Here is a 21,446-nt window from a genome sequence, read left to right on the forward strand (position 1 = left end):
TTTTCGGTTGTGCTCAACAACAGGATGATGGGCAATGGGCACAGACTGAAGCACAGGAGGTTCCATCTGACTATGAGGAGAAATTTTTTCACTTTGAGGGTGCCAGAGCCCTCTGGCACAGCCCAGAGAGGCTGTGGAGTCTCCTTCTCTGGAGACATTCAAACCCACCTGGACACCTTCCTGTGTGATCTGCTTTGGTGAACCTGCTTTAGCAGGTGGGTTGGACTGGATGATCTCCAGAGGTCCCTTCCAACCCCAACCATTCTGTGATTCTGTGAAATGAAGAGCTCATGTCCTTTGCTATTAGTTCTGCTATGCTGTTTGCCACTGCTGTATCTGTGTTTCTGTAGCTGTGTGGTGTCCTGACAGGCTGTTGCTCTGATTTTGCTTTTCCCCTTTGTATCCCATATGCAGAGAAGCAGAGGGAGCTGGCTCGGAAGGGCTCCCTGAAGAACGGCAACATGGGAAGCCCAGTTAATCAGCAGCCCAAGAAGAACAACGTGATGGCACGAACAAGGTAAAGGACTGGAAAAGCACTCAGCTGTGCTCTAAGCTTCAATCTCCAATGGCCTTAAGCTGGACAAGGATGATGTTCATTGCCATTCGCCTACTGCCAAACACTCTGCGAGAGCAGTGATGCCCTTCTTGGGGCTGGCAGGCCCAAACACTCTGCTGTGTCACATCCCGTTCCTTGGGGAGATGCAGGGACAGCTGAGCCCAGGACCCGTGGCAATGTGGCCTGCAGGAGGCAGAGGCAGCCCAGCCTGGTTTAAATCAGGTGTTTGATATGGCTGCCTTGCAGATTACGGGTAGCCTCATGTAACATGTAATCCTGCCAGTGGGAGAGGTACGAGATGTTTCATGTAACAGAAACTGGTTTAGAGCTTAGTTCTGCCTTGGCTGCTTTTATCTCAGTCGTTCCCCTGCTCATTTTTGATGATGACCCCTTCCCTGTACTGATTGACTTAATGAGGGCTTGTAAATAATCCATCTCTGTGTGCTTTGCTTTACACCTCCTCCACACTTCGAACAGCATGGTCATTCTTTGCTTGGGCTGATTTGGCACATCTCTGTATGACAGTATCAGATGGTGCTAGAAACCACTGTAAACAAAGACATTGCTAGCTGAATATTTTCTTTTAGGGTATTTCTTTTTTTTCCATGCAAGGTTCAGCATACCAGTGTATTATTTACCTGCATTCAGGAGGCAGGAACCCCCCTGAGCCCACGGGGTTGCACACTTTGCATGTACTAGAAAGGTGGCAGTTTTTAGTGGATGACCTAACTTGAATGACAGGAGAATCAGCGTAAATGCTGGGTGTTTACTGATGAGTGAGAAAGTTGCATGGATTACCATAAATTAAGCAGAACAGGAGCTGCTAGTCAGAGCCTCTGTATGCAACACATCCTACAGATGAGGTTCCTTGTTCACATTAATTCCCAAAAACCAAAATAGTAGTCACAACTCATGCCAGGACTTATTCAATTTTTATTTGTGAGACCCTGTGATGTTGGTAGAAAACGCTGCATTGCTCCCTGCCCTGTGTTTGGTTGCTGAGACCATATAAAGGAGTCAAGCCCTTTGTGGCAGCAGGAATTTCATCAAATGCTCTCAGCTGGGTGATCTGCCCACTGTTCCTCCTTGTATTCCAAACACAAGCTAGAAAGACTTGGCTTCTTTTGGCAGTAGGCTGCATGCTAGCTTCCCAAGGGGAGTGGTAGCAGAGTTGCTGCATGAGAGATATAGAAACACTGAAATTAGCAGAGGAAGATGGTAGGGGAGAGATGAGGTAAGTACATGTGCCTACCTGTAAAATTAGTGACTTCTGCTCAATGAGGTGGTTGTTTCTGAACTGCCAATGGCAAGAAGAGTGATTTGAACACGGAAGAGCAGAGCAGTGACACCTATTGACAAAAGCTTTTAAACAGCCAGCTCAGTTTTATTCCATTTATGACACCCAAGCACCGCTTAGAGGGCACACACACCCCTTCACAACCAAGCAAAGCCTGCTGTCAGCAGACTTGCTTTTCTGAGTTACTTTTCACACAGTTTTTGGAAGCATCCCTTGGGATCTGCAAAACAGAGGTTTGCAGCCTTTGCTTTAGTAGCAGATGTAGCCAAGCTCTGTTGTTCCCATATGGCTGGGAGGTGCCTGGCACAGGGTGTTGCTGGCCCAAGTCCCTTCATCCTCCAGCTCCCTTGGCATTCTGAGAACCAGGCTACACCACGAGCACAGCCCTGGTAATACCTCAGAATGGTCTGGTATGTCTTGCTACAGACAGGGGAACCGCAGGAAGACAGAAATGCCAGAAGCTTGTTCAGGCAGCTTCTTTTCATGATATAAGGGTTGCAGTATAATGGGAGATACTCCAGTGAGATATGCTGCAGAACGTCCGGGTTATGGTTTAAGTCTAAACTCTTGGCTTGCTCTGGTTTCCCTAGAAGGAGAATAAGCTAAAGCCATTTCCCCCTTTTTAACAGTTCTGCTGTTCTCATCCGATATATTTTGCTTCTATTCCAGAAAGCTACATTGCTTGTCCTAGTCTCTACTCCACCTCCCACTCCTTCCCCAAGGCTTCCTGTTCTTCTGTATTATCTGAACAAATTTCTGACATCCAGCCTCTAGTACCAGGTTGCATTCACCACTCTGTCTTCTCCTGGGGCAGGCAGGGGCACAGCCAGCGTTAGAGGTGAAAGGACCTTGGATCCATAACGTGCTCAGTCTCTCTCAGAGCAAATAAAATGTGAGTAAGGTTGGGGTGATGCTGGCAGACTTGCTGTGAGCACAAGCAGAGCCCACAACACCGTCTGCACCACTTGAGCACAGCCAGATGTTGCAGTCCACTCTGAGGACAGCCTAAACTCGGATTCGTGTCATAACATATTTCATGTTATGTGGGCAAAAACACCAAGACAAGAAGCTCGTACTAGGACAGCTGTGGATGAATGCAGATATGACTGCTGCCCGGCTTTGTTCCAAAGACAGTGACAAACAAAAATAAGGACAGTTAGAATGAGAGACTTAGTAAACAGCACCACACAGGGTTCTTCTCCTAGGTCCCCTGACAGTGCTTTGTTCACTCATGATATAGTAACAACCTTCAGTGAGTATATATGGAACAGTGACTTGAAAACTGGAGAGCGAGCGTGGAAGTCAGTGCTTCTAACATCTGTATGGGCCAGCTGCTGCTGCCAGGTCACAGCTTCAGCTCCAGGCATCTTCACTTCTCAGCTTCCTTCCTACATGTTTTAGAAGCAGAAGGACTGTCCCAGCGCTATGAGAAGGGCTACGCAATTTTGCAAGTGGATCCAATTTTGTCCAGTCTCCTGGTGCAGCAGGTTGGAAATTCTGCATCAGTTTTTAAATTAATTTCTTTAATCTCGCGTTTCAGTGGACACAGTAAGAAAATACAACTAGTCATGAACCTGTATATCTGCTTTGTGATAATATTTGGTACATTTTACTCTCCCTGAGCCTGTCCATCTTCAGTGCCTGGCAGGCCTTTGTCTTGCTAAAATTGTAATGGCTTCATGAAATTTTCTGAGCAGAAGCAGAAAAACATCTCAGGTAGATAGAGAACAGTTTGAGCACGGATGAGAAGGATTATCATATTTAGTTTTATATTTCCCAAACTCCTAGTGAAGGTTCATTGTGCATCGTGTGTTGTTAAAGACAAGTTCTTCATTTGGGAGAAAACCTGAGTTAACCCACTGAACGAGGAGATTTTCATCACTCTCATGGTTCCCACCTGCTGAACATAAAACCTTATTCCATTTGCTTCATTTGGTTGATCTTATTTTAAATATGAACCAAAGTCTTTGTGCAGTTTTGTGGATTAAAGAACGCTGTTGTGAACTACCATTGTATTAACGCATTTTCCTTTATCCTAGAAGCTCTGAAGCCTGTATTGCATTTCACAAACTCTGTCAGGCAATTAAAGGTGCAAAGTCATCATCAGCCTTTGTAACACTTCTGATGAAGTGAAAGTCATTATAAAATAATGGAATTTTAAAAGTGCTAGTCTGACTGGGCTCTTATGCTGCATCCACCAGCTCATATGTCTCATATTACTAAATTTAGGACTGAGACTTCAAAAGCGTTGAGTTGGGGGAAGACGGTCTGGGTAGGGACTCAAGCAGAAGGACCACATAAGGACCTGATTTCCAATAGTAGAATAGTAGGAGCACCGAGCCTCTGCCTTCCCCTAGCTGCCTTCTCCTGTTTACCGATTTCCAGTGTCATGTACTCACGGCCAGGGAAAAAAGGCAAGACAAAAGTGACCATCTGATGTGACAAGCAGTGCTAGCCAAAAAGGTTCACCAGAATGAAGCATGGGGTGTCCCAACTGTTTTTTCTTCCAGGGAGGAGCGTGTTTCCAGGGCATGTCCAATGATCCCTGTGAAACTGCTGTAAGCTACCCAGAGACACAGCCTGCCTCCTCTGAATTGCACCTATTTAAATGTCTTCACCGAAAAGGGAGGACTTGAAAGGAAGAAAGTCTAACTACTGTATTGCTTTGCCCTAGACTGTGTGTGGTACTGAGCTTTACTGTGTGGTTAACTGACAACATTTGATTATTTCAGGCTCGTCGTTCCCAATAAGGGCTATTCGTCATTAGACCAGAGTCCAGACGAGAAGCCACTGGTAGCCCTGGATACGGACAGGTATGCAAAATTATAAGATATACGTTGCAGTGCAAGTGAAGTTTTCATGCCGGAGTGCAGCACTGAGCTGACTCAGAACACTCACACTCCTCCTTGACGTGTCCTTCAGCATATGCCGTGACTGCTTTGTGTGTGTAAACAAGTAGGAAGAGATGTGAGAAAAGAGCGCTTGGATGAAAAGGTCTGAGGGTCACAGATGAAAGTTGCTCTCCAGACTCCCTTGATGTAACTTCTCTGTGCCTAAAGTACAGCTTCATGGCATGAGAAAGATAGGGCTAACCAGGGAATACAGGTCCCTCTAACCATTTCCTTCTTTGCTGTGTCTTGTCCTTCCCTGCAGTGATGATGACTTTGATATGTCCAGATATTCTTCCTCGGGATACTCATCAGCTGAGGTGAGTTATACTCGTTCCTGCTATCCCTCCCACAAGTGCTAATAGTAGAATGGCCAGAAACAGCTTAGACTGGCCTTGTGCTGCCAAAAAGGGCTGTACAAGGAATTTACTAGTGCTGTAGACGCTGTGAGCCTGAAAAGGGCCATGGCAGAAACCGAGTCATGTTTCTTTCTTGCCCGGTGATCCAGTTGTCTCCGTCCCCACACTTGCCGTGGCACAGACACAGATCTGCCCGTCGGCTGTTTTCACAGCTGCCTTCACTCAAAATTTTCCTAGCTCTGCTCAGTCCTTCAATGTTAGCCCATGAGGTGCCAAAGCATCCACTTGTCTGTCACACCAGCTCAGCAACCGTATGCTTGCCAAGGACACAAATAAAGGGCCTGAGGGTGTCCTGTGTTTTCCAGTTCTTAACAGGGTCAGGGTTACCCAGTGCGTGTTTACTTGGAGCAGGCAGAAATTCCAGGGAGGACCTGCAGATATGAATTCTTGCCCTTTCAAAGAGAAAAGGCAGGAAGCTCAGGCTTGTTAATTGTTTCTGAATATATTCCCAAGCTCTCTCCTGAATTAGTTGCTCAGCCTCTGGCAACTGCTTCTGTGGGATCTGATTTTACATCCAGGGTGCTGAGCAGCTGTTCTACACACAAGCTGCTGGGAACTCTTTCTCCTTGTATCCCTTTCCTGAGCGAAATACAGAGAAATGGCCAAGAGCAGGGACCAGATCAAGCTATCTGGGCCGTCTCTGGGCTGTGATGAAGTGTTGTTCACCCAGATCTAGTTAGATAGCACTTGAATCTGAGATTACAAAAAAACAAGAGGCTTTACCACCTTTCAACCGCTATGATGTGCCCCAGACTGAGAGGAGGGACTGCCCAGCTGCCCGTGGTTTATTATCATTATTATTACATTACTTTAAATGAGGGCTTATCTTCATGGAAAGGTTATTCCAGAAGAAAAGAGTGTATCAACTTGTTACTCTGGAATATCTCACTCTAGATATTCTTTTTCTCAAAGAAACTGGAACAACAGAAGGCAACCCTCACCTGTGGTCAAAAACTGGGACCCTTTCATTGGTGGGGCAACTGCTAGTGATGGGCAAATGTATTCCAGAATAAGGGATCTCCTTCATCTTCTGACCGTCAAAAGGAAGAAGTGTCATGTGTTTGACTGTTTGTCTCTTTGTCTGTAGCAGATCAACCAAGACTTGAACATCCAGCTGCTCAAGGATGGGTACCGGTTAGATGAGATCCCAGATGATGAGGACCTTGACCTAATCCCCCCTAAATCAGTCAACCCTACCTGCATGTGTTGCCAAGCCACCTCCTCCACCGCCTGTCACATCCAGTAGTGAGGCCGGCAGGCTGTGATCAGTGCTTTCCACTATAACTGTAAAACTTAACAGCCATTGCTTCCTCCTATGGTAGGACGTGCACCTCTTTGTGTTCATGGAGCCAGGAGAAACCAAAAAATTCATTTTATGATTGGTTGATAAGTTATTTTAAACTATGGTTAAGCAAAAGAGAAGTTGCTCTAAGTGCCAGGCAGTGCCTGGCAGAACTGTCTGGTCTGGAGAGCGAATTGCAGAGAGGTACAGAGATACCTCCTTGGTTTGTGTAGGCACTGGGGATGTTTTTTAAGGTGCCTGTTCCACCAAAACCAATCCATCTGCAAGACCAGGCGTGAGTCTGAGGTGTCAGGGGGTTTTACCAGTGAGAGGAGGTCAGTTCTTAATTTATTCACTAAACCTGTTTCATTTGCGTAACCAAAATGATACTGTAACTGGGGCACAGGAATGGGAATGGAGCAGGGCATCCTTTCTTTTGGCAAGGTTAGCCAGGACTAGCCACAATTCATTCACTTGCAAAGAGGACAGACAGGTGGCATTTCACTGTGAGTCAGTACTAGCTAGAGCTGTCATGTCACGTATCCAATGCAATCCACCCTTAGCTCCACATTAAGTTATCACCAAACACATCAGATTTGATCTGCAATCTATCTATGCTCTCCAGGGATTCAGTCCTTTACTGAGAGTACCATATTCCGAGTTCAGTCCAGTCACGTATATTGACTTCAGCCTGTACTTTATTCCTGTGAGACGCATCTCCTTCCAACAACCTCAGACTTTGTTCAACTAAGAAAAAAACGAATCCTGCACAAGACAGGACTACAGCTGTGCAGTCTGAAGGCCAGTGCTGGAAAAGCTAGTTGAAGAGAGCATGTTTTCACAGTGCTTGACTGTTGATATTCTCTTGACACTGTATCTCTTGGTGCCTGTGGGAGAGATTTGTTAATCCTCAAGGCATCTGTGTGGTGGTGTCAGACTTTAGGGGAGATTTCAGCAACAGCAGGATCATAAACAGCTTCAGCTAAAATGAAAACATCATGAGAGGAAACTACTGTTCATCCCATCTCTGCCCACTTGTGAGCCAGGCTTGGTCTGTGTTAGAGCTGTCCCATGTCAGGAGCAATTGTGTCTGTTTCATGCTGGAATAGTCAGGAAACTTGGTGTTACATTAGGTTGCTGGACTGAATTTCCAGTTCACCAGAAGATTCTTTTCAACGCAGAATCTTTTCTGGAATTAGGAAACATGGCCTCTCCCTGGCCAGTCTTACACTGCTGGCTTCTGTATACGCAGGATTCAGGTCACGGGCTTGCATTTTTCTTGAAATCTTTTGCCACAGGCAGTACTGTGTTTCCCTGCCCTGCCAAGAAGGACCGCCTGCCTTGTGCAATCACTTGCTTTATAGCTTAGGAAGGGAGAACACAAGGGAAATTCTGAGCTTCCCCTCAGAATTCCTGAGTCACAAAACAGAGCCTGAGCTTCACCCCAACAGACTGATCCCCCACTTGAAATCATCATGAGGTGAGATAAGTCTTTAAGATGTCCACTTCGTGACTGGGAGATGATTTGTTTAACATCTTGGGGTTTCACTCTGTGCAGTTTTGAACTGCTTGATACCATCCACAACATGAGCAAAAGAGCAAGCACACAAGATTCCTGGGCTTTATTACTCACTGGCTGGTGTGGGCAACTGTTAAAGCTGTGTTTGCCCCCCTCCCTAAAACAGGGTGCTGCCACCATGGCTCCAGGCCAGAGAAACAGGACTGAGCGGTGCTGCTTGCTGAGCATCCCTGCCTGCTCATGAAGCTGTTCTGGTTAACTTGCCAGCTCCTCTAGGAAGAGTGTTCCTTAACTCAATTCCTCTCCCTTTCTCACCACCTGGTAGTGCTAAGGGGAAATATGTCCAAAATGTTCCTAAAGAAGCACAAAGCACCAGGTCTCCAATTCTTTGCTTCTTCTTTCATGTGCCTGCTTTTCTCTCCAGCGCTATCTCAGGTTGAGGTTAGCAAGTTGGCTGGAGGTGGAGGAAGGATGCTAACAATGCTGTGTAGAGAGAAAAGATAAAAGAGAAAAAAACATTCCTTAAGGATCCTTTTTTTTAATGGGGATTGTAGTCAAAACCTGACAGAAACACCATGGTCACACCAAATCCTATAGGACATGAGCAAATCTCTTTAAATCTTTACTCTTCTAGAATTTGTTCAGCATTGGTACCATGCAGTGTCTTCATCACGTTTATCCTCAGCCTCTGTGCCTTCCAGCCAGGCTGCACACGCTCAGCCTTTCCCACAGCCCTTGCTCAGGAGCTCGGAGTGTCTCATTGTGCCTGCTAGAGCAACAAGGCTTCTGGTTACATGGTCAGCCATGGAGGTCCCACACGTCCCCATGATGCTGCCGGCATGTTCGGTCTAAGACGGAATGAGGCTTGCTGACTCTTAATCTCTCAGGGTTAACACCTCCTTCTGAACAACAGACCTTGCCCAACAACCACTGTCCCATGGCACCCTGACCAAGTCCTTTTATTGCCCTCGTTGCTGTTTTTTGCCTGCCACGTTGAGGCATTCCTCAACCCTGCAACTGCCCTCAGCCCTTTGCATTGTGCGATGTGCATCTGCTTCTTGCACAGCCTCTGAAGAGGGAGGGAGATTAATTTAAATGTTACACTCAGTGCTTCCTCCAAATACGGACCGAAGCACAATCCAAGTGTTTTTCCTGCGCACAGAAGGCGCTGGTTGCACAAATAGCTCCTTTGGCATGACAGTACAGGACCATAAAATGGCAATTTTTTGGCTTCTCCTCTCTATGCTTTGTGTTCATATATTTTATTAGGGGGATAAAGTAGAAAGGGTGGGGGAAAGTAGTTACTTGTGTAGGGTCATTATCAGGAAGGCTGAATGGATTAAGGCAATTCACATGTGGCTATCGTAGAAACGTTAACACTTAACCCTTCTGAACTGCAGCCCCTTAAACAGGTGATGACCATGGGGCATGTTTGTTGGCTCATTATGGAATATGGTGGACAGCCCATCGATATGTATGAACCACAGACTGGGCTGGCTCTCCCTGTCTGGCCTTTGCTTCAGCCAGGTTTTCCTTATGCCCTTGTTGGAGGTTACGCTGTGGTGACTTCCCGGGAAGATGTATAGATACGTGACCATTCTGGTGCTGCTCTCCTTTGACCAGTTTCTGCCACCACGTCCTGGAGAAGGCAAAAGCAAAGGGAACAGATCCTGACTCTCTGTTGCAGCATTATAAATCCCTTACATCTGCAGAGCTGCTGGGCACTCTCCTAAATGCACATTGCATGCAAGAAAGTAAAGTGTTCCTCCAGTCTTTGCACCAAACCAGATGGTCTTCTCAGGCCCCATTTTCAGTTCAAAATTGTACAGGATGCCAAGAGGAAGAGCACCATGGAGTATGAATGGCTGCATCACTATCCACCTGAATTATCATGCAAACAGGATTTAAGTATATTGTTGCTGGTGCCTCCACAATGGAATTTGCATTTGATGCCTCCTAAAGTCAGACTGGGTTTTTGTTAGGATTTTATGTAATTTTAGTCACCAAATCACCTGAGTTTAAGCAAGCCCTTTCCTTTTATCACATGTTAATTTCACCCTTTAATGTGAGCTGGCTTTGAACTCCAGGGTCTCAGCACTCAACTCTGTCTCTCCAGTCTGCAGACTTCCCATTTCCAGATGTCTGTGTGAGGAGGAGCATCCTCCTAGTGTTGAGAAAGGTCTTTAGATAGCATCGTCTAGTCAGCTTTTCTGGTGGTTATATAACAACAAGCTTTGGCTGAAAGAAGGCTGATGTCCAGTCAACCATCCTGAAAGCTCATTTGATGTCTTACTGGATATATCTTTAAGCCAACCCTTGGAAGAACTGCTGGATCATATCTGACGTTGCTGCGTGTTTACCCCCAACATGTACATTTGGCTGTTGGGTCTGTTATGGTGTTCTGGCTGTCTTACCTGCACATACCTTGCCACTGCAAAAGGAGGTGGCCAAGCCTGCTGCATGGACTTCAAAAGGGACTTCAGGTCGCTTCCCCATGGACAGGATGGACTCAGCTGCTCTTGGTTTGTCTCTCTAGCTCCTTTCCCAGAGGAGGCACCTGCTCTGCTCAGCTGTGTGCTCGCTGACACATTGGTCTGCAATCCTGAGCAGAATCCTTTCCCCTCCGTGCAGAGGCTGTCCTCAGGCTGGTTTGGAAGCTACACAACAGCACGCAGGGGGCTTGAAAAGTACAGCGCCCTGTCTATGACTCAAGAGAAACATGAAGATGCTTTTGAAGAAAGGAAGAACCCAGCTGGGCACCAGATGGAACAGCAGAAAAAGGAAAACAAGCAGGAACTAGAAAGGTTGCCAAGTGCTGTTTTGGCCTAGGGCAGATCCCAGTTGTCCGAGTTAATCTGTCCCAGTGCAATGCTGATACCAGCAGGGAGCAAAGCTCGCTTTCCGATGCTCACACCAGAGACACTGTGTCCCTGAGCTGGCAGCTCGGCCAGCTACTACTGCAGAGAGCCTGCTGTGCTGTTAGAGAACAGAAACGAGGTCTGGCGTCCCTTGCTGCTGTTGACACGTGGTACATATTTGATATAACCCCAGCCAAGTCACATGCCCTCTCGATGCCCATTCCCTTCTGCAGCACAGGGGAGAAACCTGCTTTCCCAAGGTGCTACCACTGCCCTGCACAGATGTTGCCAGCAGCGTGGTGGGCACTGTTGATAGGGTAGCTCTGCAAGCAGGCTGCAAAAAGCATGCTATAGAGATTATATGCATATTTTCAAAGTACTACTCTGCTTTTCCTCTGCTTACCAGCTTCTGATGTTGCCTGCATGTGCCAGAAGGCTGCAGGATGGAGGTTAGTAGAGAGATTAAACAACTTTGGGGGAAAATGTTTGGTGTGGATGTTTCCCGGTTATTTGGCAGCTGACTCTCACACAGCTGGCTTCTCAATCTGCGTACTGCCGCAGGGAATGTGTAGGAAGATCTGGTGGCCCAACAGCACCATCCCCTGCTAGAGAGTTAAGGAATTTAGGAGTGCAACTGAAACAGCGAGTGCTGATGGGAAAGAAGAGACCATTGAAGGGGTCATTTGGGATATTCCCATGACAGTTATGTATTCTTAGCATCCACTTAATGATTTGAGGGTATAAACTGGCACTTTTGCCTAGGCGCTTCCTTTGCTTTTCCATTCTCCATTCAAGTGCACACAGATTATGGCCACTCTTGCCTAGAATAAAGTAGACCTTGTCACCTGGCTGCACGTGCCACCGTGAATATACCCTGGCTTTGAATTCTACTAGTCTTCAGACCTGACTTCTCACATCACCCTCCTATTTCTACTTGTCATATCTCAAACATCTGCACAGATGGGCAGTGCCATGGGGCAAGCCTGCTGGACTGGGTTGTACCTAAGGAGAAGGCATGGGAAGTTCTTCATCTTAATGTGTTCTTCACCTCTAGGAGAGCCTTGCATCCATGTCACTTCCTTTCAAAGCTTTTCTGTGAGAGGCATTGCTGCAAACCTTGAACCACATCTCATCAGTCAAGCCCGCCACACAAGCTCCGAAGCAGAAGGGCTAGCAATTTAGTGTAGAGGTAGAGGTTGTGACCTGGGATTACCTACAGAAGATTAATGTGGGTTTCTCCCAAAGGCTGCTGTCCCTATTTTAACTCTCTGTATTATGCAGCTGAGCTGCTGCATTGCTACCAGAAAATTACAGCTACATCCCCTCCTTTGCCTCCCTTGGCACTGGTGGCAGTGCCAGGATCACAGCAGCTAAATGCTGCCAGGCTGAGCACTGCTCTGACAGCTTGCTGGGGCAGCAAAGGCTGGGGACTAGTGGAGATCCCATGGAGCAGAGCACCGTGGCCCACGTGGCCATGTCACAGAGCAGCGCAGACACTGCCAGGACGGGTTGCAGCTTCCCCTGGCCCCTGTGGCGAGCAGCTCTTCCATTGCTTCCCAGACACACTTGCTACTGGTGGTGTCTCCAAGCCTTTCTCTTTCTGTAAAAAGCTGCACCAGTAAAAGATGGATTTGTTTCTGGAAGGAGCACATCTTGCTGGTTGTGCCTGGTCCGTGGAGCCATTTCCATAGTAACAAATAGTGATAGAGGTGGTGGGATTGCATTGGTGAGTGGAAGGTACAAAAGAAGCCTCATTAGAATGTGACCGTCTCAGACGTGTCACTGGAAACAAGCACAGTAGGGACCAGGAAAAGAAAATGCCACTGAAAGGCCATGCTGAGATAAGTCCTCTTAGCTGCTGAGATGTTTTCCCTCCCAGAGCAGCATTTCTCCTGTCGTTGCCCATCCAGTTGCTCCAGGTGAGCTCACTGGGAAGCCTCACTCTCCATCTAGACTGCCTTCTTGCTTCTGCACCCCAAAAAAAAGCTGTGACTCCTTTTGCTACCCACCTCCCTTGAGCCTGTGTGACTTGGGAGACACAAAGTTTATTTATTGGGACATGTAATACAGACACATCAGGAGAGCTGGAAAACTTGGACAAGCTCCCTTCACAACAGCCCTTCTGAGTTTTAGCACTTTCCCCTCCACTCCCAGCTCACAGATTTCTTTGCCCAGTTCCTTTGCATGGAAAAGCTGCAGTAGCAGCTGAGTTCAGCTTGTAGCTCCTTCTGTCCTGAGATAAACCCAAGCCAAACGTCAGATGCAACAATGGTGGCAGGTGAGCCAGAGAGCAGCTGTGTTTTCTCTTCCCCCACCTGAAGGCTGTGGGGCTGAGGGCTCACCAGACTGGTGTAAAACCTTGGTGTGAGCCAGCAAGCCGAGCCTAGGCCACCTTCACCCTACTGGGCTCCCCTCTTGGGACCCAAGCACCAGGTCCCAGGTCTGACAGCCCATTGCTCCCAGTGGGGGCTGGAGACCTGCAGTAGCGGTGCTGGTGGGATGTCTGCGCTGGGGCAGGGCACCGTCAGACACACTGGTAGGGATGTAGTTCTGCAGGGAGAAAGGTTCTTGTAGAGGATGAAGTCTTTGCAAGGGAGAAAATTCAGAAGGTTGGAGAGGGTCCCCCCCCTTTTTTGCACATTTTTAACCATTTTTGCTCCTTCCACAAAGGCTATTGAACTTTAATAAGAAGGAAGTGAGCCACCATTAATAGCTTTCTAAAGGGTCTGAAAGCATGTGCCACTTGCATGCTGAGCTGGTTGTGCCTAACGTGCGGCTTCCAGACCTCGTTGTACATCCTGTAGCTGATCACCCTGAGCACTGTCCAGAGACTGGGGCGGGAGAGTCAGCGCTGACCATCGTATCTGACACCCACGGCTCCTCAGACTGAAGAAGAATCAGACCAGGAAGCAGGAAAAGCAGCAGTGATGATAGGATAGCTAGTTGTCACAGGTAAACTTCGGTATCCATGTCCAGTGGTTAGTCCTAGAACCGCAAGCCTTGTTATATTGCACAAGTCCTTCTGCCGCTCCTCTTTTCTCAAAGCAGCCATCGTCTTTCCTCGCCCCCACCCCATGCACTGGTGATGAGCATCAGAGGCAGTTGCACCAAAGTGACTCAGCCCAGTTCATCATCCCCTCTCCCACCTGAACCCAAGGTAATCCAGACAGTTGTTGCCCATCACAGGTCTTCATTGTTGGTAGTTCCGCTTGGGTTTCTTTCCTTGTGTACCATAGCTTCCTCCACGTGCACTCTAGCAGGGTAGTACAGGAGGCTCCAGCCATGTCCCAAGAAGCTTCTTTGCCCCCGGCAGCACCTTGCAGACATGCACCTTACTGGGAACGTGCTGGGTCAATGCTGGTGAGACGTGGCGCTGCCGATCTTGCATAGGTGGCAGCTGATGGGGATCCACGGGGAGAAGCTGGCAGAAGGTGGCTGCTGTCCCTTTTATTTTCGGAGGGAGAGGGGGATATTTTTTGGCATTATGATAATTGTCCACCTTCCAGTGGCCAAGTTCTGGGCTGCATTAATAATTGGGGATAATTTGCTATCTGGGCAGGTAAGGAGCTTTTTACTGACCTTAATAGCAAATGCCATGGCTGTACCCAGAGCCTGGATACAGGCTGGGTTTCCCCCATCTGGGAAAGTGCTTTCAGCTGGCTCCAGATAGACATTTCTGGCAGGCAGGGAAACAGCACTCCTCCGAGTCCCGATCAAATCCGCCCTTCCATTTCATGTCCTCAGCTTGGAAAAAACCTCAACCCAAGAAAATGCTTCCCAGGTCTCCTTCCCCCATGCGGTGCCTGACACCCCAGGGAAGGGGGTGACGGGAGGCATTTGGGAGTCACCAAAAGCGAGATCCTTTTTGGATGTATTTAATGGAAATTTATTTCAGGAGGAGAGACCTCCCGACCTTTGCGTTAATCTCAAGAGCAGGAGATGAGTTTCTGGCTGTCCTTGCATATAGTGAAACATAGCTGAAACAGCCAAATGCAAAGTAGAATTAAATGTAGGGTTTGACCTGAATAACCTTTTAATTAGGAACATAAATTTGTTGTAGCTTGACCTTAGTCCATGTTAGGAACCTGCTAATCATTTGACATGCAGAGTGTATTAATGCTGCACTTAACTTGGCCATTGGTTTTATTACCTGGTTTGGGGAGTTTTTTCACTCCCAAAGCATCAGTCTACATCTCGTATGGGTTTTCTTTTCTTTCTTTTCCCATTCAGAACATGTAGCACACTGTCGTACTTCTGTTCCCGTCTGCGTAGAGTATTGCCTTAAACAGATCAGTTGTGTCGTGGTTTGTTTTGGGTTTTCTTTTTTCTACCATCAGTTTTATGCATTAATTTATTTTATAAATGTGCGTTTTTTTGAAAAAAAAACAAACAAACATGAAACGTGTATAATATTTTTTTTTTAACATTTCCATTGCAGTATTTATCATTGTTACTGGTTGTGTGTAGTGTAACAAAATTAATGATATTAAAAAGCATACGTATGAAAACCAGCCCTGATGGCCTTTCTCATTGGAGCGAACCGGGTTGAGAGGGTACGAACTGCAGCGCCTCTTTGGAGCCTCCAGCACCTGCAGATGCTGGAGGTACCAGCCCCCACCCCGTGGTCAGTGCCATCCCACCTGGGCCCAGCAGAAGCTGGTGTGGAGCTGTGCTGTGTGGCACAGGACAACCAGCATTTGGGACGGTTTCTCCCCAAGGCGGTAGAAAGATGCACAGGCTTGACCCAGCCCCTGCAGCTCGGCTGTGCCTTTCCTCCTGACAGCAACATAAGCAGAAAGAACTGCTGCATCTCTACAGCACCAATGGGTGAAATAACCTTTTCTCCAGCCTTGCAGATCTGTCTGCCCCTTGAAGCCATTGGCACAAGAGCCTTGCACTCATTTTAGAATCCAACACCAGAGGCTGCAGGGACAGGAGACAGCTGTGATGGGGAGGGGGGGCCACTGTCTCACTCTGACAGCCAGCCCAGCACAGGATGAATCCCCTCCAAGTGAGGTTTGGACTCCACCTCTCTGCCAGAGCGGTGCTCCCCACATCTGTGCCATGGGGTGCTCTGAGGCCACTGGGAATTAAGGGGAGTCAGGGGGAGCATCACTGACACCCTCATGTCCATCCTTCCCTCCCACCTCTCAGGGACAGGGCTGATGGAGAGCCTAAGCCTGGCTCAACAGAGACCAGCAGGGTGTGAGAATCAATGGCAGCTTTTTTCTTCATTTCATTACATTTGTCTGAAAGGGTTTGGGTGCCCCAGGCTGCCAAACCACACTGTCCCCCAGAGCACACAGAGCAGTACTCAGCAGCCCTTCAGGGGGGTGCGTTGGCAGTCCCCCTGCCACCATGGACGTGGGTCTTCACCAGCCATCCCCAAACACGCGGCAGCAGCGGGTCTGGGACCAGGAGCCGGGCAGAGCTCTGAGCTGGCACTGTGTGACAAGCCAGGCCAGAGCGGGGTTTCTGCAGGGGCTGCGATTTCTGCTCGACTCCTCAGCTCGGGGAAGAACACACACAGTTCCTGCAAATCTCCCCTGGACATAACCCAGCTGCACGGAGATGGGTGAGGATCACTCACTCTGACTGCAGAGCCCATCGCTCAGGGCAGAAGAACAAACAAGCCACACGGGGTCACTTAAATCCAGAGTTTTAATTAAAAAGGGGAGACAGAGCAGGTGATAGTTCCCCTGGTCACCCTGGCAGATTGGGACAGTGATGCCTGGTGCTCTGCCCTGGTTGGTGGCTGTGCTGATGCGATGCTGTGTGCACACAGCTGGGTAGCTGCAGGGTTTCCAAGGGGCTGGAAAAGCCACAATCACTGCTCCTGCGCCTCCCAAAATAGAATTATCTTGATTAGGACCAGCTGAAACTGTTTCCTGCCATTGTTAAAGTAATTGCCGTCAGGAGAGGAAGAAGCCCAGGGCCAGGACAAAGCCAGGAGGGTGTATCCCATAGAGGGATGCAGGCAGCAATTGCTGTGCCCTAAGTTACAACCAGGGTGTAGCTGTAGAATGGACAGCAAGCCACCAGTTCCTTCTGCTCCCACACTGTGACATCACTGACAACATAAGCAATACCCTGGTCTGACAGAGCAGGAGCGCCAGACCCATTCCGTTTCCTGGGTAGGCTGCAAGCCCCCAGCCCCACGCAGTGCTCATCCAGTGGGGCATCCCCAGGACCTTCTGGGACTCCAAGCGCTCCTGTCCCAGCAAGTAGACTGCTGCACCATGTTCCTCTTCGCCGAAAAGACCAGGACACCAATCAGCACTTACACCGACTCCTACCGCCCACCATGCACTATGAAGAAGGCCATCCACGAACAGGCTCCACTGAAGTTTGAGACAGATAATGAGTTTCTGACACAGGTAAATGCTGTGGGAAAAGGAAAACTCAGTTTCCAGCCCTACCCAGCTGTGGATGCTCGGTGCCAGGCAGGGGGCTTGGCACAGTGACCCATGGGGTGCATCACTGCATGTGTGTAGTTGAGGGGAGGTGTGCTCCCTCGTTAGGAAAGTGTTTGACACACCATGACTTCTGCTCACTGGCTGCTTGTCCCCTGGAGCTGCATCCTGTGGTGGCTTTGGGCTCATGGGACAGGCACTCACCGGCACAAGCTCTCGCACATCAGTCCTGTCCATCAAGAGGTTTCAGAGAGCTCAGGGGGCAGGATCTGCTGAGGAAGGGAACACTGAGGCCCAGTGTTGCTGTGATATGGTGATGGTGGAGGGCAGATTGGGTGACTCTGAAAGCTGGTCCAACACACAACCCCCAGACTTAGTTCCAGCTGGGTGACCTTCCATGCTAGAGGACTGAGAAAAGGGATTGGGGCAGATCTGAGCGTGGAAAACCCCTTCCCAGCCCCGGTCGTGGAGAAGGAAGGATCCCTGTGCCATGTCCTCACTGCGCGGGGTGTCTGTGGGACATGCAGCTTTCCTCACACAGGCTAAGTAGCGTGCAGGCTCCGATGCAAAGCACACTACAAACTGGCTCATCTCTTGCAGCCTCGTTAGCATGTGCATTATAATGAGGGAGCCAGCAGAGGGCACGGAGAGGGATGTCACAACTCTGCAGGGGCAGAAATGGCTCATTCAGCCAGGGAACCTGTCTGCCCTACAGACCCCAGCCCTCTTGGGTTCTGCCAGCTGTAGGACATGGGTTTGTTCCTGTAACTCCCTTCCCAACCTCTGCTGGCCCCACACCTGGCAGTCCCAGTGCACTCACCCCATCTCCCTCTATGGAAGGTGCCCAGATGCCTATGGACACCCTGTGTGCACGGGGACAGGAGCCAGTCATGCCCAGCCAGCCCCCCTGCCCTGCTTGGGGGTGAGTGGGAAGCTTTTTGGGGATCGCAGCGCTACTATGACCCCCATGCCCACCCACTGTGAAGGGAGGCTTGGTGCTTCGATCTCCAGCTGCGTCTCCAGCATTAGACCTTGCCTGGTAATCAGCTTCACCGTGTGCCCCAGCGCCTGCTCTGCAGGTGATGCCACGTGGCCTGGATGTCTCTCCCCACTCTGTCTGCAGGGATTAACAGTTCCCCCGGTGCAAAAACGGGGAAACCAAGGTCCACCGGAGGAGGTGATTAGGGCGATAATGCTGGACTGCTACAGGAACACCATGGAGCCTGCTGCCTACTGGCCTGGGAAGTACTGGCTGTCCAGGTCCGAAGGTACTGCCAAGGTCCCAACTGTCCCCCTGTGTCACATGGACTGTGTCCCCATGGGGTTGGGGGACTGAGGGTACTGACAACAGCCCTGTTCCTCCCCCGTTTTGCGTCCTGTATCCCACCAACCCAGTGGCGAAAGGACCCTTCCTTGGTATCTACGCTTGTGGCTTTGCCATAGCCACCCAACCCCATCCCTGCACCAAGACTGTCCCTGTCCCAGGGATGGTTGCAGGTCCGCAGGCTTCTCTCCCCCAGTGGCCCCTAAATATCCCCTGGTGGTAGGTTCTGCCTCGGGAAAATGCTCCTGGCATCCCATAGCCCCCAGGGACCAAGGCTGTGTGGGCAGGGCTGAGTGACCAACAACTGGAAGTGGTGGGTGTCACCTCCACCACAAATCCTTAACAAGAACCCTGGGAGAAACCCCTCTGACATGCCCTCTGGCCCTGTGGCATTTCATTTTGGGAAGAGGGGGAACAATTGGTGCTATCTGGCTGTCCTCCCATGTCCCCAGCACCATGAGTATCAGCCATAGTAAGTAAACAGCCATGCTGTTTCTTTTGCATTGCAGAGAGGTACAACCCAGTTTTTGTCAATGAGGATAAATACATCACCTGGAGAACAGGTCCCTACAACAGCGCAACCTGGAATAAGCACTCCACTTACCTCCCACTCCTGCCCAAGGTAGAGTCCAAACTCCCTGCACTCCCTCTGCCCCCCAACTGGAGCTACCCCAGGTGCCACCAGCACCTTGGGCTCTGCAGCAAAATGGTGGCAATCCTCCAAGAGCTGTCATTGCTCCCTGCAGGAGACAAGGATGGAGACCTACCTGCGCAGCATACCTGTGCCATACCCCCCAAAACCTGCCTGCCTCAGTCAAATTGGTAACTACCCTCACCCTGGCCCTGTTCCTCCAGCTATGCCTGTGCCACACTGATGGCCATCTGGGTGATGGGCTGGTTGTTCCTCCTCACCATTACCCTCACCTTTCCTCTGCTTTCAGAGAGGGATATGGTCGCCGACATGCTGCGCAGGCTGTCACGGCAAACGCCGCCGTCCGTGCAGCCTGTGTACACTGTGTCAGGGAGGGGACCCTTCCAGGGCTACTACAGCCCCTGCTCTGGGCGCCACTACTGCCTGCGAGGGATGGACTACTACATTGATGGGGCCGCCGCCATCAGAAGGCATCTCAACGCGATAGGAGAGAGGGCTGTAAGGTTGAGATGTGATGGGATGGTGTGGGATGGTTGCTGTAGGTTGGGATGGGTTGCCATGGGTTGGGCTTGAAATGGCCCATCCCCCTTGTCCTTGAAGCCAGCACTCACCATACCTTTTCTCTCTCTTGCAGGACTATCCGGTGCTGCAATTACAGCCCGAGCGGAATGTCCTGTGCATCTACACGTCGCCCCCATCTATACTCCTCCCCGTACACCAACCCTAGGTGCACACAAGTTCTATGGGGGGAGCGCTCTAAGCCGGTTGCCCTGAGGGAAAAGCCTATTATTTTTCCGTAATGCTAGTCAGCCCCTAACTCTCTTTTAATTATGGTTTCATGCAAAATTGCTCAGAGGGTTATTCTGGGGATGACAATGCAGACTGCAGACCCTGGGGGTAGCAGGTCCCACCACGTTGCCCACACAGGCAGCAGTGCAGCCGCTGCACCTCCATCTCACAGGCAAAGTGGATGTGACTAGGGAGGACACGACACAGTTGCTGGCATGTTGTTGCTACCTGCAGAGAAGCAGTTGCCAAATTTCCTCCCAGGACAGGCTGTTCTGTGCTTGGTCTCATCCAGCTGTCCTTGGGACTGCAGAGCACCTGAAATCCTGCTGGCACCCCTGAGCCCAGCTGCATGTAGCTTAGCATCTCCCAGATTTTCCAGCCTCATTAGTGCTTCTTGTGCTGCTCTTGTATTTTCTGTTATTATTGTTTGCTCTTCTTATCCAAGAGCCTGTTCCCTGGTCACGCTGTTTGTTATGCAGTAATCAGCCCTGTCCTTCACCTGCTGCAGGTCCGGCAGCACCTTTTAATCCCCACAAATTTACCTTTAGGATGTCTCCATTGCCGAGGCAGCTTTTTTCAGCCCTGGGAAAGCAGCATGGGGAGAAGGGAGACTGTTCAATCAGCTTAGTCATCACTCTGCTACTGCATCAACCTCCCGTGGGCCAAAATTAGGTGCCAGGCTTTGCAGAAAATGTGTGATTGGCTTAGAATTCCTGAGCCCTGAAACTAAATGAGAACAAACAGGGAATGCTGGGTTCCTCATAGAAGTTCCTGTGCCCAAGCCTTGGTGAGATGTTTGTCAAAGTCTTCTCCACTGAGAAACAGGCAGATTTTCCTGGACTGGTATGACTTTGTGAATTAAGGTTTTAGGAAAATGACAGTGAAAGGGAGAGTAAGTGTTCACAGGGTGGAAGACCTACTGGAAGCAGCTTATGAGGTGGCAATGTCATGGCACTTCAGCTCTTCTGCCCAGGCTTTGCTTTGTCAAGACACACGTCAGAGCAGATAGGGGTGGCTGCGTGGCTGCTACTCACCCCTAAGCCATGCTTCCAGCCAAACCCAGGTTTTCTGCTCTTCTTTCTTGACAAAGCTTCATGGTTGATCACTTTATCTGCTCTCCTAGGTGGGACTCAAGCCACTTCAGCATGACAGGAGGCGTCCAGAGAGGCAGCTTCACTATCCACCCTGAGTTTAGCTCAGAGGCTTACTATGACCTGTGATGCTGTTGGAGAACAAAGATGGACCTTCATTAAAATTGACTTGGGTAACAATTTCTCTCAGACCCTTTCCTCCAGGCTGGGGAAGTTCCTTGGGAGCGGGGAGAAGCTTTAGGGCTTACAGGTTTGGTGGGTGTTTTATTAATCCTCAGGGGCTGGTACCCCGTCACCACCAGCAAGCTGGAGAAAGCATGCAAGGAAAAGCTCTCAGAGCATAGTAACACAGCCAGAA

General features: G+C 49.4%; 2 protein-coding genes across 5 annotated transcripts in view; both read left to right on the forward strand.

Moving 5' to 3' along the window:
* The window catches only part of FAM219A (family with sequence similarity 219 member A), a 102,653-nt gene extending 87,321 nt beyond the window's left edge, over window positions 1-15,332 (forward strand). For 2 of the 4 annotated variants that reach the window (XM_082074554.1, XM_082074556.1), the window contains exons 3-6: window positions 415-517; window positions 4,586-4,666; window positions 5,007-5,061; window positions 6,248-15,332. In XM_082074554.1, the coding sequence (XP_081930680.1) occupies window positions 415-517; window positions 4,586-4,666; window positions 5,007-5,061; window positions 6,248-6,406 (398 nt within the window). In that variant the 3' untranslated portion in view covers window positions 6,407-15,332. The remainder of the gene's footprint in view (window positions 1-414; window positions 518-4,585; window positions 4,667-5,006; window positions 5,062-6,247) is intronic. The other 2 variants (XM_082074555.1, XM_082074557.1) reach the window with 1 other exon arrangement.
* Window positions 15,333-17,058: 1,726 nt separating this feature from the next.
* SPMIP6 (sperm microtubule inner protein 6) lies at window positions 17,059-21,217 on the forward strand (the record flags this gene model as incomplete). The annotated part of the gene is made up of 6 exons (XM_082074210.1): window positions 17,059-17,196; window positions 18,356-18,500; window positions 19,066-19,178; window positions 19,303-19,378; window positions 19,498-19,711; window positions 21,121-21,217. 6 exons carry the CDS (start codon window positions 17,059-17,061, stop codon window positions 21,215-21,217), a joined length of 783 nt encoding a protein of 260 aa, XP_081930336.1.
* Between the last annotated feature and the right edge of the window lie 229 nt (window positions 21,218-21,446).

The sequence above is a fragment of the Streptopelia decaocto genome (genome assembly GCF_964273445.1).
Source record: "Streptopelia decaocto genome assembly, chromosome: Z".
NCBI classification, from domain to species: domain Eukaryota; kingdom Metazoa; phylum Chordata; class Aves; order Columbiformes; family Columbidae; genus Streptopelia; species Streptopelia decaocto.